The 19,080-nt window shown below is 43.2% G+C and overlaps 2 protein-coding genes and 1 long non-coding RNA gene across 4 annotated transcripts; 1 reads left to right on the top strand and 2 right to left on the bottom strand.

Moving 5' to 3' along the window:
• Positions 1–9,273: 9,273 nt before the first annotated feature.
• LOC6495520 (dehydrogenase/reductase SDR family member on chromosome X) lies at positions 9,274–13,329 on the bottom strand. Of its 2 annotated transcripts, none has more exons than XM_014907860.3 (5): positions 13,250–13,329; positions 11,112–11,308; positions 10,940–11,047; positions 9,876–10,257; positions 9,274–9,816 (listed from the first exon to the last, which is right to left on the bottom strand). In XM_014907860.3, exons 2-5 carry the CDS (start codon positions 11,290–11,292, stop codon positions 9,420–9,422), a joined length of 1,068 nt encoding a protein of 355 aa, XP_014763346.1. In that variant the 5' UTR covers positions 11,293–11,308; positions 13,250–13,329; the 3' UTR covers positions 9,274–9,419. The 2 variants fall into 2 exon arrangements, with proteins under 2 accessions (XP_014763346.1, XP_001959027.1); XM_001958991.4 differs by lacking the exon at positions 13,250–13,329 and adding an exon at positions 12,679–12,896.
• On the top strand, positions 13,042–13,689 carry LOC123257295. Its single transcript, XR_006507328.1, has 2 exons — positions 13,042–13,179; positions 13,313–13,689. It is a non-coding gene; the product is annotated as an uncharacterized LOC123257295 (long non-coding RNA).
• Positions 13,492–17,834, bottom strand: LOC6495519. The gene is made up of 4 exons (XM_001958990.4): positions 17,115–17,834; positions 14,727–15,956; positions 14,298–14,668; positions 13,492–14,236 (listed from the first exon to the last, which is right to left on the bottom strand). Exons 2-4 carry the CDS (start codon positions 15,568–15,570, stop codon positions 14,063–14,065), a joined length of 1,389 nt encoding a protein of 462 aa, XP_001959026.2. The 5' UTR covers positions 15,571–15,956; positions 17,115–17,834; the 3' UTR covers positions 13,492–14,062.
• Between the last annotated feature and the right edge of the window lie 1,246 nt (positions 17,835–19,080).

Below are 19,080 nucleotides of genomic sequence, written 5' to 3'. Positions count from 1 at the left end.
CCGCTTGCAAAACTCTAGCTACGTGTGGATCAACTCGACGCCACTTGTAAGAACTCGAACTCCGGATCCGGCTACGTCCTCTTGCGTGGGGGTCAACCTGTTTCGCGGGCCACTTTGATTGGCACTTTCTGCGGGCCTACCCACATCACACATTGTTGTGTGATGAGCTCTCCGATACCCAAAAACTGAATCAGCACACGTATTAATAGAAACAATTATTATATTGGGCAATGATTCTACTTGATTAAACTTCCGCCTTCTTCGGCGAACTCTTCGCGTCGATCCGCGAAGAAAAAAGGTTGGGTTTTCTGCTATCCATGGCACTGAACCTCGGCGGCCTCATCCTTAACTCCGCCACGGCATTGACATTGAATCTCTGACACGGTGGAACGAGTCAGCGAATAAGATTTTGGTTGTAATTTGAATTGAACTTCAAGATGGATGGATGGGTACAGTGGATGCAGTCAAGTGGATTGTATTACAAATTTGGGTTGGACATCTAAGTTGGAGATTTAAAACATATGTATCTTACACGTACTAATTGGCATATTTAAGATTGGCTACTTAAGATACAAAGCCAAACTCATCGAATCAAACAACTTTACTTCGTTGTTTATTTCAAACATTTCACAGATCTCTAGTGATTTACATATGTTTCATATACTGCTCCTCCTGTTCAGTGTTTCTCCCAGGAATTCGTGTCCACTTGCCCCACTGTAGGTTATAAAACAATTAAAAACAAACAACGAATAGAAGACGCTGAAAACTTTAATAAAGAGCATCAGGTAACGCTTAAGGGAAACATGAAAAATGATTATGGAATTTTGACTAAGCCTGAAGCCCGAAACTCGGAGCGAAAACCGAAAAACACTTTCGATTTTGGGCAACTTGTCAGTCGAATGCAGATGATTGTGCAAGATTGGAGCAGCGGTGGCATCGGGGGTTCAGTGGTTCAGTGGGTCGGTCTCCGGGTTCACCTTTCAGCTGGGCCACCTGAAAGACTGGACTTTTACTGTCGAGAACACGTCTCGTTATGGTCATTACCAGCAGCCCAGTGGCTGCCTGGGAAATTGTGGGATCTGCGATCTCCCGAGCATAATTCATGTCATTTGCATAAAAAGTGGCTCACTGCAGTTCGCTGGGGAAACTGTGTTTCCCCCTATTGGCATGTGAAGTGACGAGGCTGCCATTATCACGAATGCAATTTGGCAGAAAATCAAGATCCGCTTTAGAGTGGGGGAGTGGATCGGATCGGATCGATCGATCATTATCACCATTATACCGAGCTGTGTTGTCGATCGTCGATCTTCATCTGTTGTCGATGGTAGCAAATGTCAAGGCACATCCTTTCTTGTTTTGCATGTCACATCGAAGAATGTTGAACAATCTAACCGAAAACAATTAATAATAAGTTGCCGGATAATGAAAGCTATGCAGTGAACTGAATAAATGCCGCCGGGTATGTAATTGGGCTATATGGAGAGTGGTTTACACGGACACAAGTTTGTGAAGTTTAGATGTTAAGTTTACAATAAAAGAAGTAATATTTGTGGAAGTAATTTTCTTACAACTTCGTATCAAAACTATTATTTAACGAAGTTATGCTTAAAACTTATTTTATTAAGTAATCTTGACTTGATAAACCTTGGCACTTGCTTTCCGCAGAGATCGCCTCTGGAGATCGCCCCAATTGTTTTGCCACAAAATTAATTGCTTGGCCTTAAAAGTCAATAAAATAGCCGACGAGCACTCTAGGCCGCGATTAGTTGTGGTCCTAATTTTGGGGCTTCATTGCGTTGCCAAGTTGCTGCAAAAAGTGGCAGCAAATCAACGATAAGAGTCCGCAACCTTGAGTGTCTTTGCACCACAACTGCCTGCGATAGAAGCGGAGAGCTGCCCGAAGATACTAGATACAAGATACTTGTACCTGAAAAACTCCAAATTGCCGACTGAAAATTATTTCGTCTTGTAATAACCAATCCAAAGTCGTAATTATAATTTAATGTGAATAAATTCCTTTGGCATTTCGGTAATGCGGGGGAAAGCACTCAAATCGAGCACTTAGGCTCTGCAATTGATTCGCCATCAAATTCAATAAACTCTGACAAAATGATGCCACAGTTTGGGGCATAAATCAAACGCATTGTTCGAGCACAAAATTCGCTTCCTTGATGTTGCCTCTTGGTGGAGTACTCTCTCTCTTGAATATACCCACTTGTGTGGGTGACGTCGAGGATGAGCCGAGGATGTTTTGCAACGCATCTGTGCCTCACGAATTTCGGAATTTATGATTTTCTACTGATGTAATAATAATCATGCACAGCCCCAGACGACAGGTGAAAAATTGTTACAATTTGATGGCTCTGCCAGTCGCAACAACGTGATGCGGCAGCCGCCGCAATCGGTTGCTGTGTCAGTTGCAACTTGCAACTTGCCGTCGCAAATGCAGTACTAGCTGCAAGTTGCAAGTTTCTGTGGATTGTTGTGGGCCGATGCCGCCGTCTACACGGCGACTTCTTTATTTTTTTTTATGGGCCCTAAATCGCTTCTTTATAGCTGTTTTCGAAGCTGTCGCTGCTACAGATTTTAGAATGTGAACTTCGCAAGGCTAATTAGATATGCACGTATTGACTGGGATATTATTTATTGTTAGAGGCTGTGAACCACATATTTTTAATGGAGACTGTGTGAAAAATTCACAAAGAACAATATATATTTCAAAAATATTATATAGGTTTTGATAGCTTCAATGTGGTTTGTATTCTGGAAGTTATAAAACTCTGTAAAATAATGAGTACTATATCTCACAAAAAATAATAAATTGTATGTTTTACCAATAGTATATCCCCTTATGAGTTCCATATCATTTCAGATACAATATCCGAAGGTCATAATGCAAAATGCTCCCCTTTTTTAGCCTTTGCCTGACACTCGATCAGTGCTAAGAGACATTCAATCATTCTTTCGACCTTGTCGGCTTGAAGTCGACGGCAAAGTCGAAACCCTAAACTTGTTAGCTTCTGTGTGAAAATGCCAGTTAAACAAACAGCGAACAGAGTTCGGCTTTGTCTCAGTCAATCAGTTGGTTTACTCGCAAATGAGATAGATTACATAGAGTTCTCGGCTCTGTTCTTGGCTTTAATGGTCTTCGTGGGCCATTAGTAGTTGGGAGATTCCACTCCCCCTCCATCCGGCCAACTCATCATCGAATTCCGCCAAAATCAGCAAACAGACATCCACCGACGGCAAATATGTGCAAGTGTATCTCAAAGATGCCAAATGTAAACCGAATGGCAGTCTGTTGATGTCTGGGGCGCCGCTTCTGCTCGAGTGGCATGCCACCAAAAAATAAAAACAATTGTAAAAACTATGAAAAATCAACTCAAAAATCAGAGATAGAAACAGACTTTAAAGCATCCATCTATCTATCTATCTATCTATTAAAGCAAGCGCCAATGCAATTTTGGGCTTCATCTTCGACTAGTAATCAAAAGTCGGGGACGGGAACTCCGAGTGCGACTCCACTTTACATTGCTGCAACACGCAAAACAAAAACAATAATTCCAAATAAAAAAAAAAACAAAAATAGAAGAAAAAATAAGACGCCAAAGCAGATTAATTATGAAGCCAAGACTCAGCCAGAGTTTTTTGAGTCTGAGCTGGGCCGACAGCCAGAAGGAAGCTTAGGAAGCAATCTTGGTTCAGTTTCCAAGGCAGGTGAATGTGCTGAATGCCACAGACAGGCGGCAAGCGGCATGCGGCATGCAGCATGCAGCAGGCAGCAGGCAACGTCTATTTGTTGAGTGTTTGACATATGATTTTTGCTAAATGAAAAATCTTTCGAGTCGAAGACTACTCGCAGTTGGCAGAATTTTCGTAATGATTTTGGGGCTATTGCGAAAAATCTTTTATTTGGCGCTTTGGCGTTGGTTTTCCATGTTTTTTTTTTTCTTCAGACTTACAGAGCTACAGAGTTTCGGAGGTTCTTTCACAACCCCAGTCGACTTAGCTCAGCTCTCCTCCACCTGCCACAGCCATCGAAGATCTGTCCGTTCCGCAATAAAAGGCTGACAAGAAATCAATAAGCATAAATAAGATTAGAGCGGCACCAGAGCCCCTAATACTGGGCACTAAATAGCAGTTTAATTGGCACCCACGGTGGCAACAATGCCTCGGATTAGACTGAATTGCCTGTTGCAGGTCCGGAGTACCCCACTGGTGGTGCATCGCAATTGTGTGATGTGGTCATGATGGGGCACAATTGGGCAATCTAATAGAAGAATTTGAATGGTCAAAAAGGAATCAAAGCAATTGAGTTTAAAGCATGAAATTAAGGGATTCCTAATCTAAGATACATACATATTTTCTTTCTTAAACTTGGTTTAATTTATGATACATGTTTTAATGTTTCTGTTTTCAAAACCCCGCCCTATCCTAATTACACTTGCTACCACCATTCCCAAGCTACTAATGATTAACCCAAAAAAATAAGGGAATTGTGTGTTTCGTCGCCGAAACAATAAAAAAAATAACAATTACAGCTGTGGGATCAATTAGGTGAACATAAACTGGTGTTGCATAAGTGGCAGCTTACTTAATTAAAGTATCCGAATAAGTTCGAACAATTGCGGATGGTGGGAGCCAGTGGAAGGAAGGGTCTCCCTACTCACTTTCTAACATTTCGCTCTCCATACTCGAGTATCGAGTACAAGTATTTTCATAGCTGCGTAATCGCAGAAACCCAAACCCAAACCCCGAAAGATAAAAACCAAACAGAAACCGTAACCCGAAAACCAATTCAATTCCAATCCCCAATCCAGTTGAGTTTTTGTGTGCCATCGTTTGTTGTTGTTGGGAATTTACCACAAGAGTTCGAGATCTGAAGTATCATAAACATTCACTTTTATCTACGAAATGCAGCGACGACTTGGAGCTTCGTCACCCAATTTCCTGCTGCTACTTGATACAGTTTTTGTTTCAGCCCGGACAAGGTCGTTGGAGAGCCGCCTGTCTGCCTGTCAGTTAGTCCCCATAATCTGTTTTTTTTTTTTGGGAGTTTGTTGGAGTTTATGCAACAGACAAACATCATAACAATCGGTAAGGGTAATTGAGGTCTGCCTTGTGTGTCAGTTGGTAAGTTAGTGCCACTGTAGCCTCCTTTTCTCCTGTCTGCTGGCTGCTGTCTACTGTCAATGTGTCAATTGATTTGCTTAGAAAATATTCAAGATTGGGTGACCTTTATTATACGTTTATCAATGGCACAAACCGCACTATACATATATACTAGAGTCTAATGATTTTTTTTCTAAGGCAACTCCGAGTAATAACAGAGGCTCTATGATCCAATCTTTGAGTGGCTTCCCTCCCATAGACCCATTCGATTTTTCAAGCTGTGTAAATACTTACGATTAATTACACTTGAGCCTAGCAGTTGAATGAGCTCGATGGCAAATTTCTTTACCTCTTGGCCTTTGTGAGCCACACAACAACACCGATGGCAATAAAAAAGCGTTAAATGGGCCAGCAACGCCACCACCACCACCAGCAGACCATCATCATCGTCTCATAAACCACATCAAAGTGGCGCCAAAGGGCATTAAAAATAATGCGAATAGCCATATGTACTTCATTGTTTCTTTCTCATAAGCCGCGGCCAAGTCATTGAAATGCTTCCAAAAATAATCTGCAAAACGATTGCCCCTTGCTCCGAGGGAGGGCGGCCGGTAGAGGGATGGAGGTGCCAATATGCAAATTGGCAAGGGTCGTATTGATTGATCACCTTTCAAAGTAATTATGCATAATAATTTGGCCAAAAGAAGCGAAAAGATGAGAAAACGGAAAAGTTGGTAGCTGACAACGGTGCGTATGCGTGTGCATGAAGTATACGCCGTGTTGTCAGTTATGCTTTGTGAGAACATTTTAAAATAATGATAAATAGGAGGTGAATCGAAATCATTGCCGGCTATTAGCCATCATAAAATTAAGCAACACTTGGATCTAAACTCTATTGCCCGTTTTAGCCAAGTTTACCGCAGCAATATAATTATCTCCGTCATATCCATCAAGCTGGCCATTTGCAGCAATTCATATTCACAGCGGGAAATTCTTCGCGAATGGGTCTGACTCTCCGGCTCCCCCACATTCTCTCACACAGCCATCCCAAAACGGATCTTCAAGCTGGCTGCAACAAATCCAAAGTCGTTTGGCCATTAATTTGTCCAGAGTTTCTTAATATCGCACTGCTCATCTGCTTGACCAACCCCTGCTGCTCTCCCACATAATGTGCTTTTTATTTAAATTTTCAAATGCCTCACTCGGCATGCAAACAAAAGAAGCAACAGCTACAGCAATTTTGTTGCACTCAACTGGCGGCGAATTCTTAGCAACAATTTGCTGCTCCAATTAAACTCACAACTGCTGCTAGCCAGCAGTCGCCGCGGCAGTCTTCTGGGTCTTCTTGGTTTTGGCCAAGAGTGTTGTAGTTGGATGTACGACGAGTACATTAATCATGTGGTGATTTATGGAGCCCACGCCATCGACGCATGTGCTCACGTTTTTCCACGTCTGGCGGCAACATCGCGCGTGTGGGCAGTTCACCACCACCACCCACCACCGCCTTCGCCTGCTCCTACCACCACCCCCAACAGCCGATGCCTTCCACCTGTCCCCTCTTCTATTTGCAGGCATTGTTATGCTCCGTTTGCCGTTTTAGAAGCGTGTGGAAATTAAACGATGTGGCAAGCTTCATACAAAATTGCTGCTGTGGGCGTTGGAGATGCAACTGCAACAGCAGCAGCAGCAGCACCAGCACCAGCTCTTCCGAAAACTTCCCCGGCCAGGTGTCAAAAGTAAGCCATAACTAAAATGTGGAATTCACAATCCACAATCCGAATGCGCATTGGTGTCAGGCTATCCGATGAGTTTATTAAAGCCTTCACACTGGGAGAACTTTGTGGGAAAAAATGCCATAAGAGTCTGCTTTTGGGAAATGGATCTAGAAAGTTTATTTCACAGACCATATGTGTTTCTAAAACCTCCAGAGTAAGTCCCATAAAATATGTATAATGAAGATCAATGGATATCGAATATTTATTTTCTGTGCAACAGCTGCCGGCGTTCCGTTTGAGGTTGTCAGGTGAGGCACGTTGAGTGTTTTAATTACAACCGCTGAGCGAGTGCTCGGCGATCGGTTGCATCCGCATAAACCGGCAACTGCATCCAAGTTTATTTGATTTACGCGTGGTCATTAGCCATTGCCAAGTGGCTAAGAAGTCTCGGCCGCCACCGACTCTCTGTCTGCCTGTCGCTAAATGTCAAAAGGTTAATTGGATTGTTGGCAGCCGTATCGTGGCCCCAGCAACCGGAGATGCTGCCGAAATTGAAAATGAAACTGAATCTAAAGCCGGACCCATCCAAGAATCTTGTTGAAAGTGGAATGCCAGATCAATGCTTCCATTGATTCACCAGAAATGGTCAATGGGTGCTCAAGTGAGGGGAAAAACAAACTCCAATGGAATGGAATGGTTATTTTAAAAGCGTTTTAATACCCTTGCAGAGGGTATTATAATTTTGTTCGAAGTGTGCGTCCTCAACATATAGGGAGCTATAAAGTATATATTTTTTTATAAGGCTCACCTGTGAAAAATTATTCGAAGGACTATATAGCTCCGAGCGAAGGCTGTATGTATCTTGGCCAATTTCAATCAGATTCTTGAGCGGAATACCTTAATCGATTTGTAGATCGATTCTCCATCATTCTGCATCAAAACCTGAGAACAAAATATTTTTTAGATTTTTTCTCAAATTTCCTGGGCTATCCCCTTCAAAATGTACGAAATGCAAGGAGACCCCCATTCGACCCACTACGAAGGCTATATCTTGGCCAATTCCCATCAGATTATTGAGCGGAATACCTTAATCGATTTGTAGATCGATTCCCCATCATTCTGCATCAAAACCTGAGAACAAAATATTTTTTAGATTTTTTCTCAAATTTCCTGGGCTATCCCCTTCAAAATGTACGAAATGCAAGGAGACCCCCATTCGACCCACTACGAAGGCTATATCTTGGCCAATTCCCATCAGATTATTGAGCGGAATACCTTAATCGATTTGTAGATCGATTCCCCATCATTCTGCATCAAAACCTGAGAACAAAATATTTTTTACATTTTTTCTCAAATTTCCTGGGCTATCCCTTTCAAAATGTACGAAATGCATGGAGGCCCCCATTCGACCCACTGCAAAGGCTATATCTTGACCAGTATCCATCTGATCCTTGAGCGGAATACCTTAAACTATTTGTCAGACGATTTGCCAATTAACCCCTAATGTAGTGTGAATCCTGCCACTAGGTATGTGAATAAAAAAGGCAATTAGAAAGCCATTAATAATATAACCTTCCCAGAATTTCGGTTTAAAGTCTCAGGTATTTCATCGTTATCCCTTTAGTAGATCCATCATCCATCGTCGTCAGCTACCATCCAATCATCTTGCTAATGTTCCCTAAACATGCAACAAGATAGGAAAAAGCCGCCAAAGATGAGTTCATTTGGGAATCCACTTTGCACAAAGCAGACAGCCTGGGAATCTGGGCCGCCGCGATCCGTGTTTCTTGTCGTATTTCGAGTTGTTTTTGTTGTCGTCCACTGGGATTTTGATTGATGACAGCGCCCACCGCATCGGCAGCTTCACACATTGAGTTATCGCCGGGTCTATCTCAATATAGCGATAGACTCTTTTGGATATGCATTAAATATGAGATTGTATTTGGCTCGAAAGCTCACCAGTTGGCTTAAGTGACAGCCAAGATGCTGTTGTTTTTTTGTTGTTTTTTTTTATTTTATGGATGATACACCTACCTGCCCTCCTACCTGAGCATCTGTCCCTCCATGATTCCCCCTCGGTGGCCACCACCATCTTATATCCCCCATATCCCGCCCGTAACTGAAGTCGATTAAAATTCCTCCGAAAAGTTGAATGTTAATCGCTCATTGTTTGAGGAGGCGCACAAATTAAATTGTTTGCTTTTTCGAAAATTTGACATATAACAGATACATGCTGGCCTTTCAAGCTGCCGCCGCCGCCGCCGCCAACAGCTGAGTGCATTTTGAAGATGTATTTTTGACTTCAGCGTTTACTGCAGCATTTTTAATTGCATTCCCTGCCCGCTGATGGCAATCACCCGAAGACAAGTTAATTAAAACCTAGCACAGGCCGATTATCATCAGTTCCTATACCCCAAAAGACATAAAACAGAGAACACAAACCAGGTGTATGTAATTCTACATATATAAAAATATGTTTTATACAAGCCATACAAGAAATCGATTTACAAAAAAGCTGACTGAATCTAGAAAAGTACGTTGCACCAGTTGAGTGAGGAATGTTTTGGATTTGTTTAATGTTAAGTGTGTTCTTCAGAGCTCCCCGTTGCCGTATTGCTTGATCTTCAGCAGGTCGCATGAGAACTGGAAGAGCTGTTCGCACTTGGCGGGCTTCTTGGCGTCCGGATGGAATGGGCCTTTGCCACCGTTGCTCAGGTACGTGCCACCCTGGCCCTCGATGGAGGGATCAATGGCTGCGAAGACCACAGTTCGGGATCCTCGCTCCGGAGTCTTGAAGAAAAGCTTTTTGAAGAATGGCACCGAGGTTGTGGCCGAGTGCTCGAACAGATCAGTGTCCACAATGCCCGGATGGACGACGTTGACCTGAACGTGCGCCTTCTCCGCATCCAGCACAGTCTGCAGATGGCGGGTAAACAGGATCTGGGCCAACTTCGACTGGCTGTAGGCTGTTCCTGGGTAATAGTGTTTCCTAAGAGGAGTAGATTTTAATTAAAAATTGTTTAAAATATGTTCATCCTTAAAACTTACTCTCCATTAATATCCTTATAGTTAATACGTCCAATGAGATTCACACAGGAGCTGACATTCACGATCCTGGCATTCTTTCCTTCCTTTCCGGCGGACTTAAGCTTGGGCAGCAGCAAGTGGGTGAGCAGAAAGTGTCCCAGATAGTTGGTGGCAAAGTGCGATTCGTAGCCATCGGCGGTGAGTTTGAAAGGAGCAAACATAATGCCAGCATTGTTCAGCAGAAGATCGATCTTGGTGTAGCGCTCCTTGATCAACTGGGCAAAAGCCTTGACGGATTTCAGATCACCAACGTCCAGTTGCTCGCAGACGAGCTTGCCCTTTGAGGCTTTCAGGTCCACCACAGAGGCCACGGCAGCTTCAGCGCTTTTGGGATCACGAACACCTAAGGGGGGAAATAAATTAAATGTGAAATTTATTTAAGTTCTTCCTTAATTTGAAGCTATTTTATAATTTTCAAAAACTTAACTCTTACTTGCATTTATACACAAGAGCCATCTAGTAGTCTGTTTTTATTCTACAGTATTTTACATATGTTACACAAGATCGATGTAGAAATTAACAGACCTCTGTTAACCCCTCAAAATCAAAGGGGAAATAGTTTAAATTAAAATTAAAACTAATTTAGACAACAAATCTAAACTAAAAAAGTAAAAAATTTATAAAGAATACTTTGAAAAATACAAAATAATATCTTCGTGTGATTAAATCTTATCATAAAATAAAATATATCTATCAAAAAGTTCAACAAACTCTTATCACAACTAATACCCCTGAAAAAAGAGGGATTGACATGAGAACCGAGACACGATTACCAAAAGTATGAAGCACGTTTTCCAGAACGGACAGACGGACGCATATGTACCTGCATTCCGATGATCTGATCGGGAATTCAATTAAAATTCTGATTTCGAATTCAGACATTCCCGGCACGTAAAGTGCAGTGGACAGAGTGTACGGGTCAAATGGTTGTGTTGAATTTATAATCGAACCACCCTTTTTATGTCCAGGTCTAAACAAACGTCCGACATTGCCGTTGGACTCAAAGTACGGATCGGCTAACTCACCCATAACCACAGTCATTTCGCAAGCCAGCAGCTTCTCGACGATCCGGAGCCCAATTCCTCGGTTTCCTCCCGTAATGACAGCGATGCGATCCGGTTGTTTGTAGAGTGCTTTTAATTGATATTTTCAATTAGCATTTGTGGGATAAGAATCTAAAAGAGATTAGTCACTTACCCACACGATCCCGCGCCGCATACTGAGCGTCATGGATGAGGCCAACTATGCCGAGGTACTGGTACCGGAACTCCGTCTTCCACTCGAACCAGGACTTGGGGAACTCCTTGGTGGTCTTCGAGAAGAGGAACGCGCACAGCAACAGTCCCACGAAGAAAATCCATAGCAGTGCTCCCAGCATGGTTTCCACTACTTTCCTGAAATGTTAACAATGTTCGGAAGATAAGAAATCGATCGAACACTACGTCTGGATCCAAAGGTCAGGGGGGCTGATAAGGAAACCGATTTTGGGGTCGTCTCAGGCGGAGCCCATAGCCGGGGCAATTATCAATATTAGCGAATCAATCCACCTCGAGTGCACTTTGCGACACTCTCCAACTGAGTCAGCAAGATTTCGAGAATCCCCATGCCAACGGGTATACCTCTTGAGGTATAGGTTTCAAGTTTTTGGGGTCACCTAAGTTCTATTGAACTCGATTTGTCATACCTTTTAGATTTGCTAGACTTTTAGAATCTAGTTCTTGGGACTTGGGTATACTGTGGAATATCTATTTAACACAAACTACTAGATAGAGTACCATAAGGTCGACTCAACTCTAGCTACAACCTAATTTTTTGTGCCTCTTCACCTGGGACTTTTTGTGTTTGCCCAGCAATTTTCGTAGCTTCGTTAGCCGGGCTTATCAAGCGAAAACAATTGTGTTTATTGTGGCTATAGATTTATGCAAATTTACACTGCAACCTGCACTCCAAGTCTCTCGAGCCTTAATTGTTTCGGGTAGTGTATTAAAATAATTATACTGAAGACTATAACTTTTTGTCACACTTATTATAATAGCTAGATGAGACTTCAAGAGAGATATGAAGAAATAGAGAGAAGAAACGGGGCAAGGTGTGCTCGTAAAATGCAAATTAAAAAGCTAAACACTGTTGGAATGAAAGTTGAAGAACCGAAGATAGAGCCAGGTCCAATGATCGGGGCCAGAAGAGTGAGTTTGGGGCCAAATCCGAAAACGACGAGGGTCGGTTTCTTCTTGTTTTATGTTAGGGTGAGGGGTCTGGTCAAAGCTACACAGCGAGAAACTATTATTTTATTAAATAGAATTCCTATTTAATGAATATAATGTAGTACTTAAGTTTTGTTAATCGTTTTTAATAAACACTTGTAACTTCTTATGAAAATCTATTAGCAATTTAAGATTACAGTGAAAAAAAAGATTTAACACTGAAAATACTTCAATGACTTTATGGTAAAGTTATAACTTTTAACTTTTTCAAAACTTTTTTTTTTGTATCCTTTTAGACCTAACCTTTGCTAGATCTGCTTGCCTTTTTTTTCAATTAAAACCTTTTCTCCCAGTGTACATTACATACGTACTCTACACAAACGTGAGGCCAAGAGTTTCGACTTCCGTCAACAAAACGCAAAAGCTTAGCAGTTTCTTGGTGTTGTCGTTTTTAATTTGGCTGCATATGGTTAACTTTCTTTTTCTATTGTTGTTGGTGGCGGTGCCCTTGCAAACGGTTCAGTTTTTGGCTTTTTGTTTTTGGCTTTTCAAGTTTTTACCTTCAATTTCGAGTGTGTGTTGGCCTGCAAAGGCAGAATGCACTTGCGAGTGAGATCGTCTTATGTTAATAGTGACACCCTTTTTTTCAATTAAAGGCTGCCTCCTCCTAAGCGGTTTCTATCGCGTTTGTTGTTTTTTTTTGTTTCGAAAAAAAAGAGTCGAATTGAAACCGGTTTTTTGAAGCGGCCCTTGGTGCCACAACCGTTCCGCGTGAAATTCAAAAGCGAAGTAAACGTTAGGTTTTAATTGCGCGCCTTTTCGCCAAGAACTCGACGGGGTGTTGCTGTTGTTGCTGTGTTTCACCTGTTGCGCTCTGTTATTCACTTTTCAAAATTTCAAAACTCGCGCCTTATCTATTATCGAAAACGGAGAGTTGAGATCGAAGGATAACGATAGTGGAGAGATTACATCAGAGATCATATTGGAAACTTTTATTTTGGGAAGATAGAATCAGCAGTGAAATTCTGCTTGGTCGAAAAACAGCTGATCGGCGTTAATGGGTAAACACAATTGAAGCAAGCAAGTATTTAGCTTGAATTATCAGTAAAGATTGAGTCCTTTTTCACTCACCTTGTTGTTAATTCTCCAGAAACAACCTATTTAATGAAAACAACTAATTTAATGAAATTACAGACCAGCAACTAGAGATGGGAAAACATCGATTAAGAAAACAACGCTCCCTGCTGGACAAAAACTGAAGTAGTGGCGCCATCTGGGGGACTAGTTTTAAAAATATACCAAAGTTTCCCCCCAAATTTATTGTTTCCTCAAAAAATAACGTTTTTTCCAAATTTGAATTAAAAACACTGCCCTCTTTGCTAGCTGATTTATTTATTGAACCGAAATCGTACAGTGCAAGTAAGTGTTACAACAAAAGTCTGTTCATACAACAATTACAATTTATGTTTTCGCCTTGACACCAGTTATTAACTAATTTTTGCCATTATATAGTTGCGCATATATTCATAAGATTATAATTATTTGAAATAAAACAGAAGCTCAATCTAAGCGATAATCGAAGTCTATACTTTGCGCCTTTTTTTTTGCTTTTCTTGATTAAAATTGCAGTTTCGGTTAAATCATTGAATTGGGGATTACATTATAGTGTGTTGTGTGTAGAGAGTGGTGTGTGGTGTTAGTGGTGTGTGAATACGATACATATATAATTAATACGTATATATTACTAAATTGAAATAATTTGATTCGTGTGTACTAGGTGCCTAAGTGCTATTAAAAGAATATTAGTGTGGAAAGGACAAAGTATATTGAGAAAAATTCGGAACTCTAAGTTGCAGCTGCATTGTCAGTGTCTTTTAACTCCCGCTTAGTGATCGTCTCGTCCCCTCCGGACGTTGCAGCGACATCCTTAGGCTCCTTTAACTGTCAATTCTCCACGGACATGTTGCCGATGTCGCTGTTGATGGCCAGCACCTGACCAATGAAGTTCTGGTCGGTGACCACCTCGGCCAGGGACTTGCACAGGTCCGTCAGTTCCTGCAAGGGCATCCTCAGCTGAGGAGCCAAGCGGCTCAAGTGTTGTCCTATGTAGTCCGGCAGCTGCAGGAGATTAGACTAAGATTAGCATTATTTTATAAGGATTTTATTAAGGATAACCCACCTTTCCTTTGCCCACTTTGAAGGCGCTAAACATCAGCTTCGTCCGCACTCGCTGCTCATTGGGTCCGTCGTAGAAGAGGGTCAGATAGGATTCCTGGACATTGGCCACCAGTGGGAAGTAGATACCGGCGTAGACCTGGCCCTTGGCATCTCGGGAGAGCAGGGATCGGAAGTTGTACACCAGGTTACGGCGCACAGTCACATCAATGGCCGTAATGTACTCCTGGGCCACGTAGATGAGCGAAGTTTTGTAACTGGTGTCCTCGCCGCGGATCTCGCGCTCCTTCCACTCCACGAACTTGTTGTTCTGCTGACTGTACGCGTAGCAGTAGTCCCGCTGCAAGTGGGGCTCCTTGGACTGGGTGAACCAACCTGGAAGGACCAAAAAAAATAAAAACTTGACTCACAGAAGAGGAAGATGTCGACTTACCCGTGTGCGGGTAACTCTGATCCTGCATGACAGTCACTGCTCGGCTGACATGGTAGCCCGGATCCAAGATCATCACTCCCCTTCGCTCCCCGATGGCAATGCGCATGGCCACCATCACGTGCTCCTTCTCCACACCAGCATCCACCGAGTTCAGGCCACACTCCTCGTCCAACTGGACGTAGTCGTTGCAGTCCATCACTTGTTCCTCGCAGGACACCACATACAGGTAGTTGGCCAGAACGGGAAACAGCTGCACCATCCTGGCCATGATCTCGAAGGCCAGGGAGACGCACATGTGGTGGCGTCGGTTGATGGGCACGTCGTAGAACTGGAAGAAGCTGCGGAGATCGGAGCGACGGGTGCGCTTGAAGCTGCGATAGAAGTCCACAAAGAGGTTGACCGTGTTGTAGTGGGTCTCCTCCAACATCCTCTGGAGCGTCGTCTCCACGATTCCGTTGAGCTCCTCATACTGCCAGACATTGTCGAAGACCAAGGTGCTCTTCCCGCCACTGGACCAGTCGGGCAGCGGCAGCGGATGGCCCAAGGGCCACACTCCGTTGACCTGGTTGAAGGCCTCTAGGTCGTAGCCATCGCCCACGACCCATCCGGATCCAGTGATCCCCTCCAGCGGCTGAACTGGCTGACGGGCCAGCAGCTGCCTGACGTCGGAGTATCGCTCCGGAGCATCCACCGATGTCAGGTCGGTTGGTTGCGGCTGCACCAGCTCCTCATCCTCGTAATCCTCCTCGCTGGAGGAGGTGGAGGGTGTTCGCCGGATGGCGCCCGTTCCGGATGTAGTTCCAGCTCGTTCAGGTGCGGCGGCGGATCGCGTAGTCAATCCCATTCCGCGCACAGCATCCGCCAGCTGCTGGTCCCGCTCTTGCGCCGCACCAGCGGCAACGGTCCCGCCAGCAGCGACGGCCTCCTCCGGGAGCTCTCCGTGCGGAGCAGCTCCTCCATCCTGTTGACTGGCGACAGCGGCGAGTCAACTCGGCCATTCGGCGCCCCAGCGGCCCACGGTGGGCACATAGCCACTTTCGCAGTCATTGAGGGTGGCTTCTAGTTGAATGTTGGCGACTTGGCGCGTTGCGTTGGCGTTTGAGTTCAAAGGTGCTTGCGCTTGGGCAGCGGTGGCTCCCACTCCAGCACTGATCAGACTAATCCGGCCCTGCGCTCGCTTGAACAGGAGGTCCGGCTCGTCTCCAAATTTCGTTGTTTGTTTAGACTGATCTGTTGTGGGTTAGGAAATGGAATAGTTGAGAAATGGAAGGTCAAGAGTTGAGATTCCTAGACCCTATAACTTATAATTAAAAACAGAATCGTGTCATTTTCTATTCTAAAAACTCTGTTATCAGTCTGCTCATTAATCTTGTCAATCCCCTGACACTCTGAGCCTACTCACTGATTAGAAGTGGTTACAAATCCCTCCCAGTGTTCCGTAATCTGATCCGATCTCTGCCGAGGTCCGAGGAGCAGGTAGGTCTGCCCTTGGAAAAGTCAAACACCTGCTGATAATAGCCCTTATAATTGGAAACCCCTCTCACAGCAATTTTCCCTGAATAAACACTATTTTTCAGATATTTCTCCGAGTGTGTTGCCAGGGAACAGTCTTAAGTACAGTCACTGGCCTAGCCATAAACAATTTAACAATCAAATACAAAGTACATAAATAAGTAGACTGTTATCAGAAGGCGACGACAGGAAACAGGCGGGAACGGGCTCTTAAAATGGGATTCAAGTGTCGATATTCGATAATTAACTTTCATTAATTTTAGCCAATAAACACCGAGTAGAACCATAACACTTAGCAAGTGCAGTGGTATCCACGTGCCAGGAGGCAGTTAGATATGCAAATCAAGAAGATAATGCACGGATGGACGTCAGTGGGTTATCTTGTTTTTAGCTCTGGGCGTTTGTTTCTGATTAGGAATTCTGCGTCGTCGATTTGCTTTGTTTGTAAAGTGACTCAATGGAGCACGGGGCACCAGAGCTCCAGCTGGGAATGTCATAAACACATACGAGTATGTGCCACATCGAGAATGAGCCCGGGGGCACGAGCAATTGTTGCTAATTGCACGTGAATCAGAGCTGCCGGATGTGTGAGTTGTCAGCTATTTTCTGATCTATTTTCTGACACTATTTTGAAAATATTATTACAAATATTTAAGAAGCTAGTCGGACATATATGGCCTCTACTTATTCGCTATTTTATCACAAAAATATTCGCTTTGTTCCTGGACCCATGATGTCTTTTTGATATTCGGACTATGTGGACTTCTCTTTGTTCTTCAACCGATTCGCTCCCCCATCCTATATGCATAATGCTATATATCTGTTGACATTCTAGGTAATATGATTTGATTTTCGCACGGCAGTGGCATTACTTACCCATACAATGGCCTAAGCCCAATAAACAAAAATTGTTGTTTTTCCTGGTTAAGATATCTGGTTGAGGTTCGCTTCTATTTTTTCACACAAACTTGCAACTTGCTGTGGCTGGTCTGGCTTTCCAAGTGGGGGTTTCCGATTCGCTTCAGAGGATGCAACAGTTGTTCTCCAACTGCTGGACTTTTTATTCAAAATAATAATTTTTCTCGACGCGCGTGCGTGGAACGGAAAATTGAACGGAAGGAAATGAAATAAAATAAAGGGAAACACGAACTAAAGGCAAACAACCTGTTGTTTGCTATGTTTGCTCTGTCTTTAATTTGTTTTTATTATTTTTTATGTTTGTTTATTGATTTTTAGTGGTTTGTCGCTTTTGCCTGTTCAATGCAGGTCAGAGTTTTTTAACAATATTGGCGAATTAATCGACATCGAAGATGATTTTGTTCAACACTCGGCTGCGATTATTATTCTATACTCTTGACTGAGAAACTCAATATAGTATGCACTTGCACTTGGCGTTCAGCGATTTTCAGATTTTCCGATTTTTCCGCTTTTCAGGCGAATGTTCCGTTAACGACGAAAGACTCTGGGCGAATGAATGAGAGTCAGCTCTTATATAGACGATCGCACCACATCGGCTATGGATGTCGACTTCGGCGTCGGCAGAAAAAGCGACCGCGACTGTGACTACGACTGTGCCCGGGTCTGGGTCTGACACAGTTCGGAATTTAGCTTTATTTCAATTTATGACGCAAAAAAAGCTTGAAAAATTCCACAAAAATTATTAAATGATAAGGCGGGGGGTAGGTAGGGAGCCACCAAAACAAAAGTATAACGAGATTTTCTGTTTTGCTCCGACAGTTCGCGTAAACAATTCGTGGGTTTTGTTATTTTATTTTGTTGGGATAGGAGCACTTCTGTAACGATAAGATAGATAGGGTATCAATAATAATAATTTCCGTTGCAAGAATAAATAAACAATGGAATAGATTCTAATTTGGTGGCTGATGAAATCACGAATCGTAATAAACATGCTAAAAGCCATCACGCAAATCCCATGTTTGTTTGCTTACTTTGATTTTATATTCCAGTCGCTAACTCTTATCGCTCTGAGTCAACGGCGTAGGTTTATGATCTATTTTCGTTCCATAAGTATAGTATAGTTAGTGAGCTCCCTAATATAACTGTCCGAGTGGAAAAATTGTTATTTTCCTGGGCCGGGAGTTTGGCTTGTTTACAGCTGCCTCGGTCTTATCTAATCACCCTCTGCATTGAATCCGATTCGATGCACTCCCCTCTCCGATTCCGGCATGAATATTACATTGTCTGCCTGGCGAAGGGCTGGAGACATCCATGTAATGCGCCCTAGGGAGCTGCCAGGCTCCAAGGTCACAGGGCGGAATTATAATAAATAGAATATGCATCCCACCCAGGACGTGGCATAAGTGTCACTATATAATTGGCATTCAATGTCCACAAGACGCCAACTGTTCAGGATTATCATCAAAAAGGGTAAACAACAGTCTAGTCTTAAAAAAGGGACTAGAAAGGGTCTTCTAAAAATTATTTAAATAGTGAGATGTATTATATTCCCAGATTTAATTAGCTACTTGGCTTCTAAACTAGTTACTAGTCTAGTTACTAGTCTAGAGTCTCCACTGTACCCATTCTTCTACTAGGCCTAGGGCGCCATTGGCACTAGCCCCACATGATCCCATTTTTATTCGAGGCCCCCCAGAACACATACAGAACAATGCCAAACCCTCTCAGCTCTGTTTCTGTTTACCGAGAGTGTGCCAACCAGGCCAGTTCCCAACCAGCCCCCCCTTGCAACATGCACCCCATGCCCCAAACCAGAAAACATGGGCCATTTTATATAGCCGCCATATAGTTGATATCTTTGTACGAGTTGAGATTTTTGCGCCGTAATGAAATTCTTAGTGTGTTTGCCGGGATGTAATGCCGT

The sequence above is a fragment of the Drosophila ananassae genome, chromosome 3L (assembly GCF_017639315.1).
Source record: "Drosophila ananassae strain 14024-0371.13 chromosome 3L, ASM1763931v2, whole genome shotgun sequence".
NCBI classification, from domain to species: Eukaryota; Metazoa; Arthropoda; class Insecta; order Diptera; family Drosophilidae; genus Drosophila; species Drosophila ananassae.
This window is presented reverse-complemented; position numbering and strand designations above follow the sequence as displayed.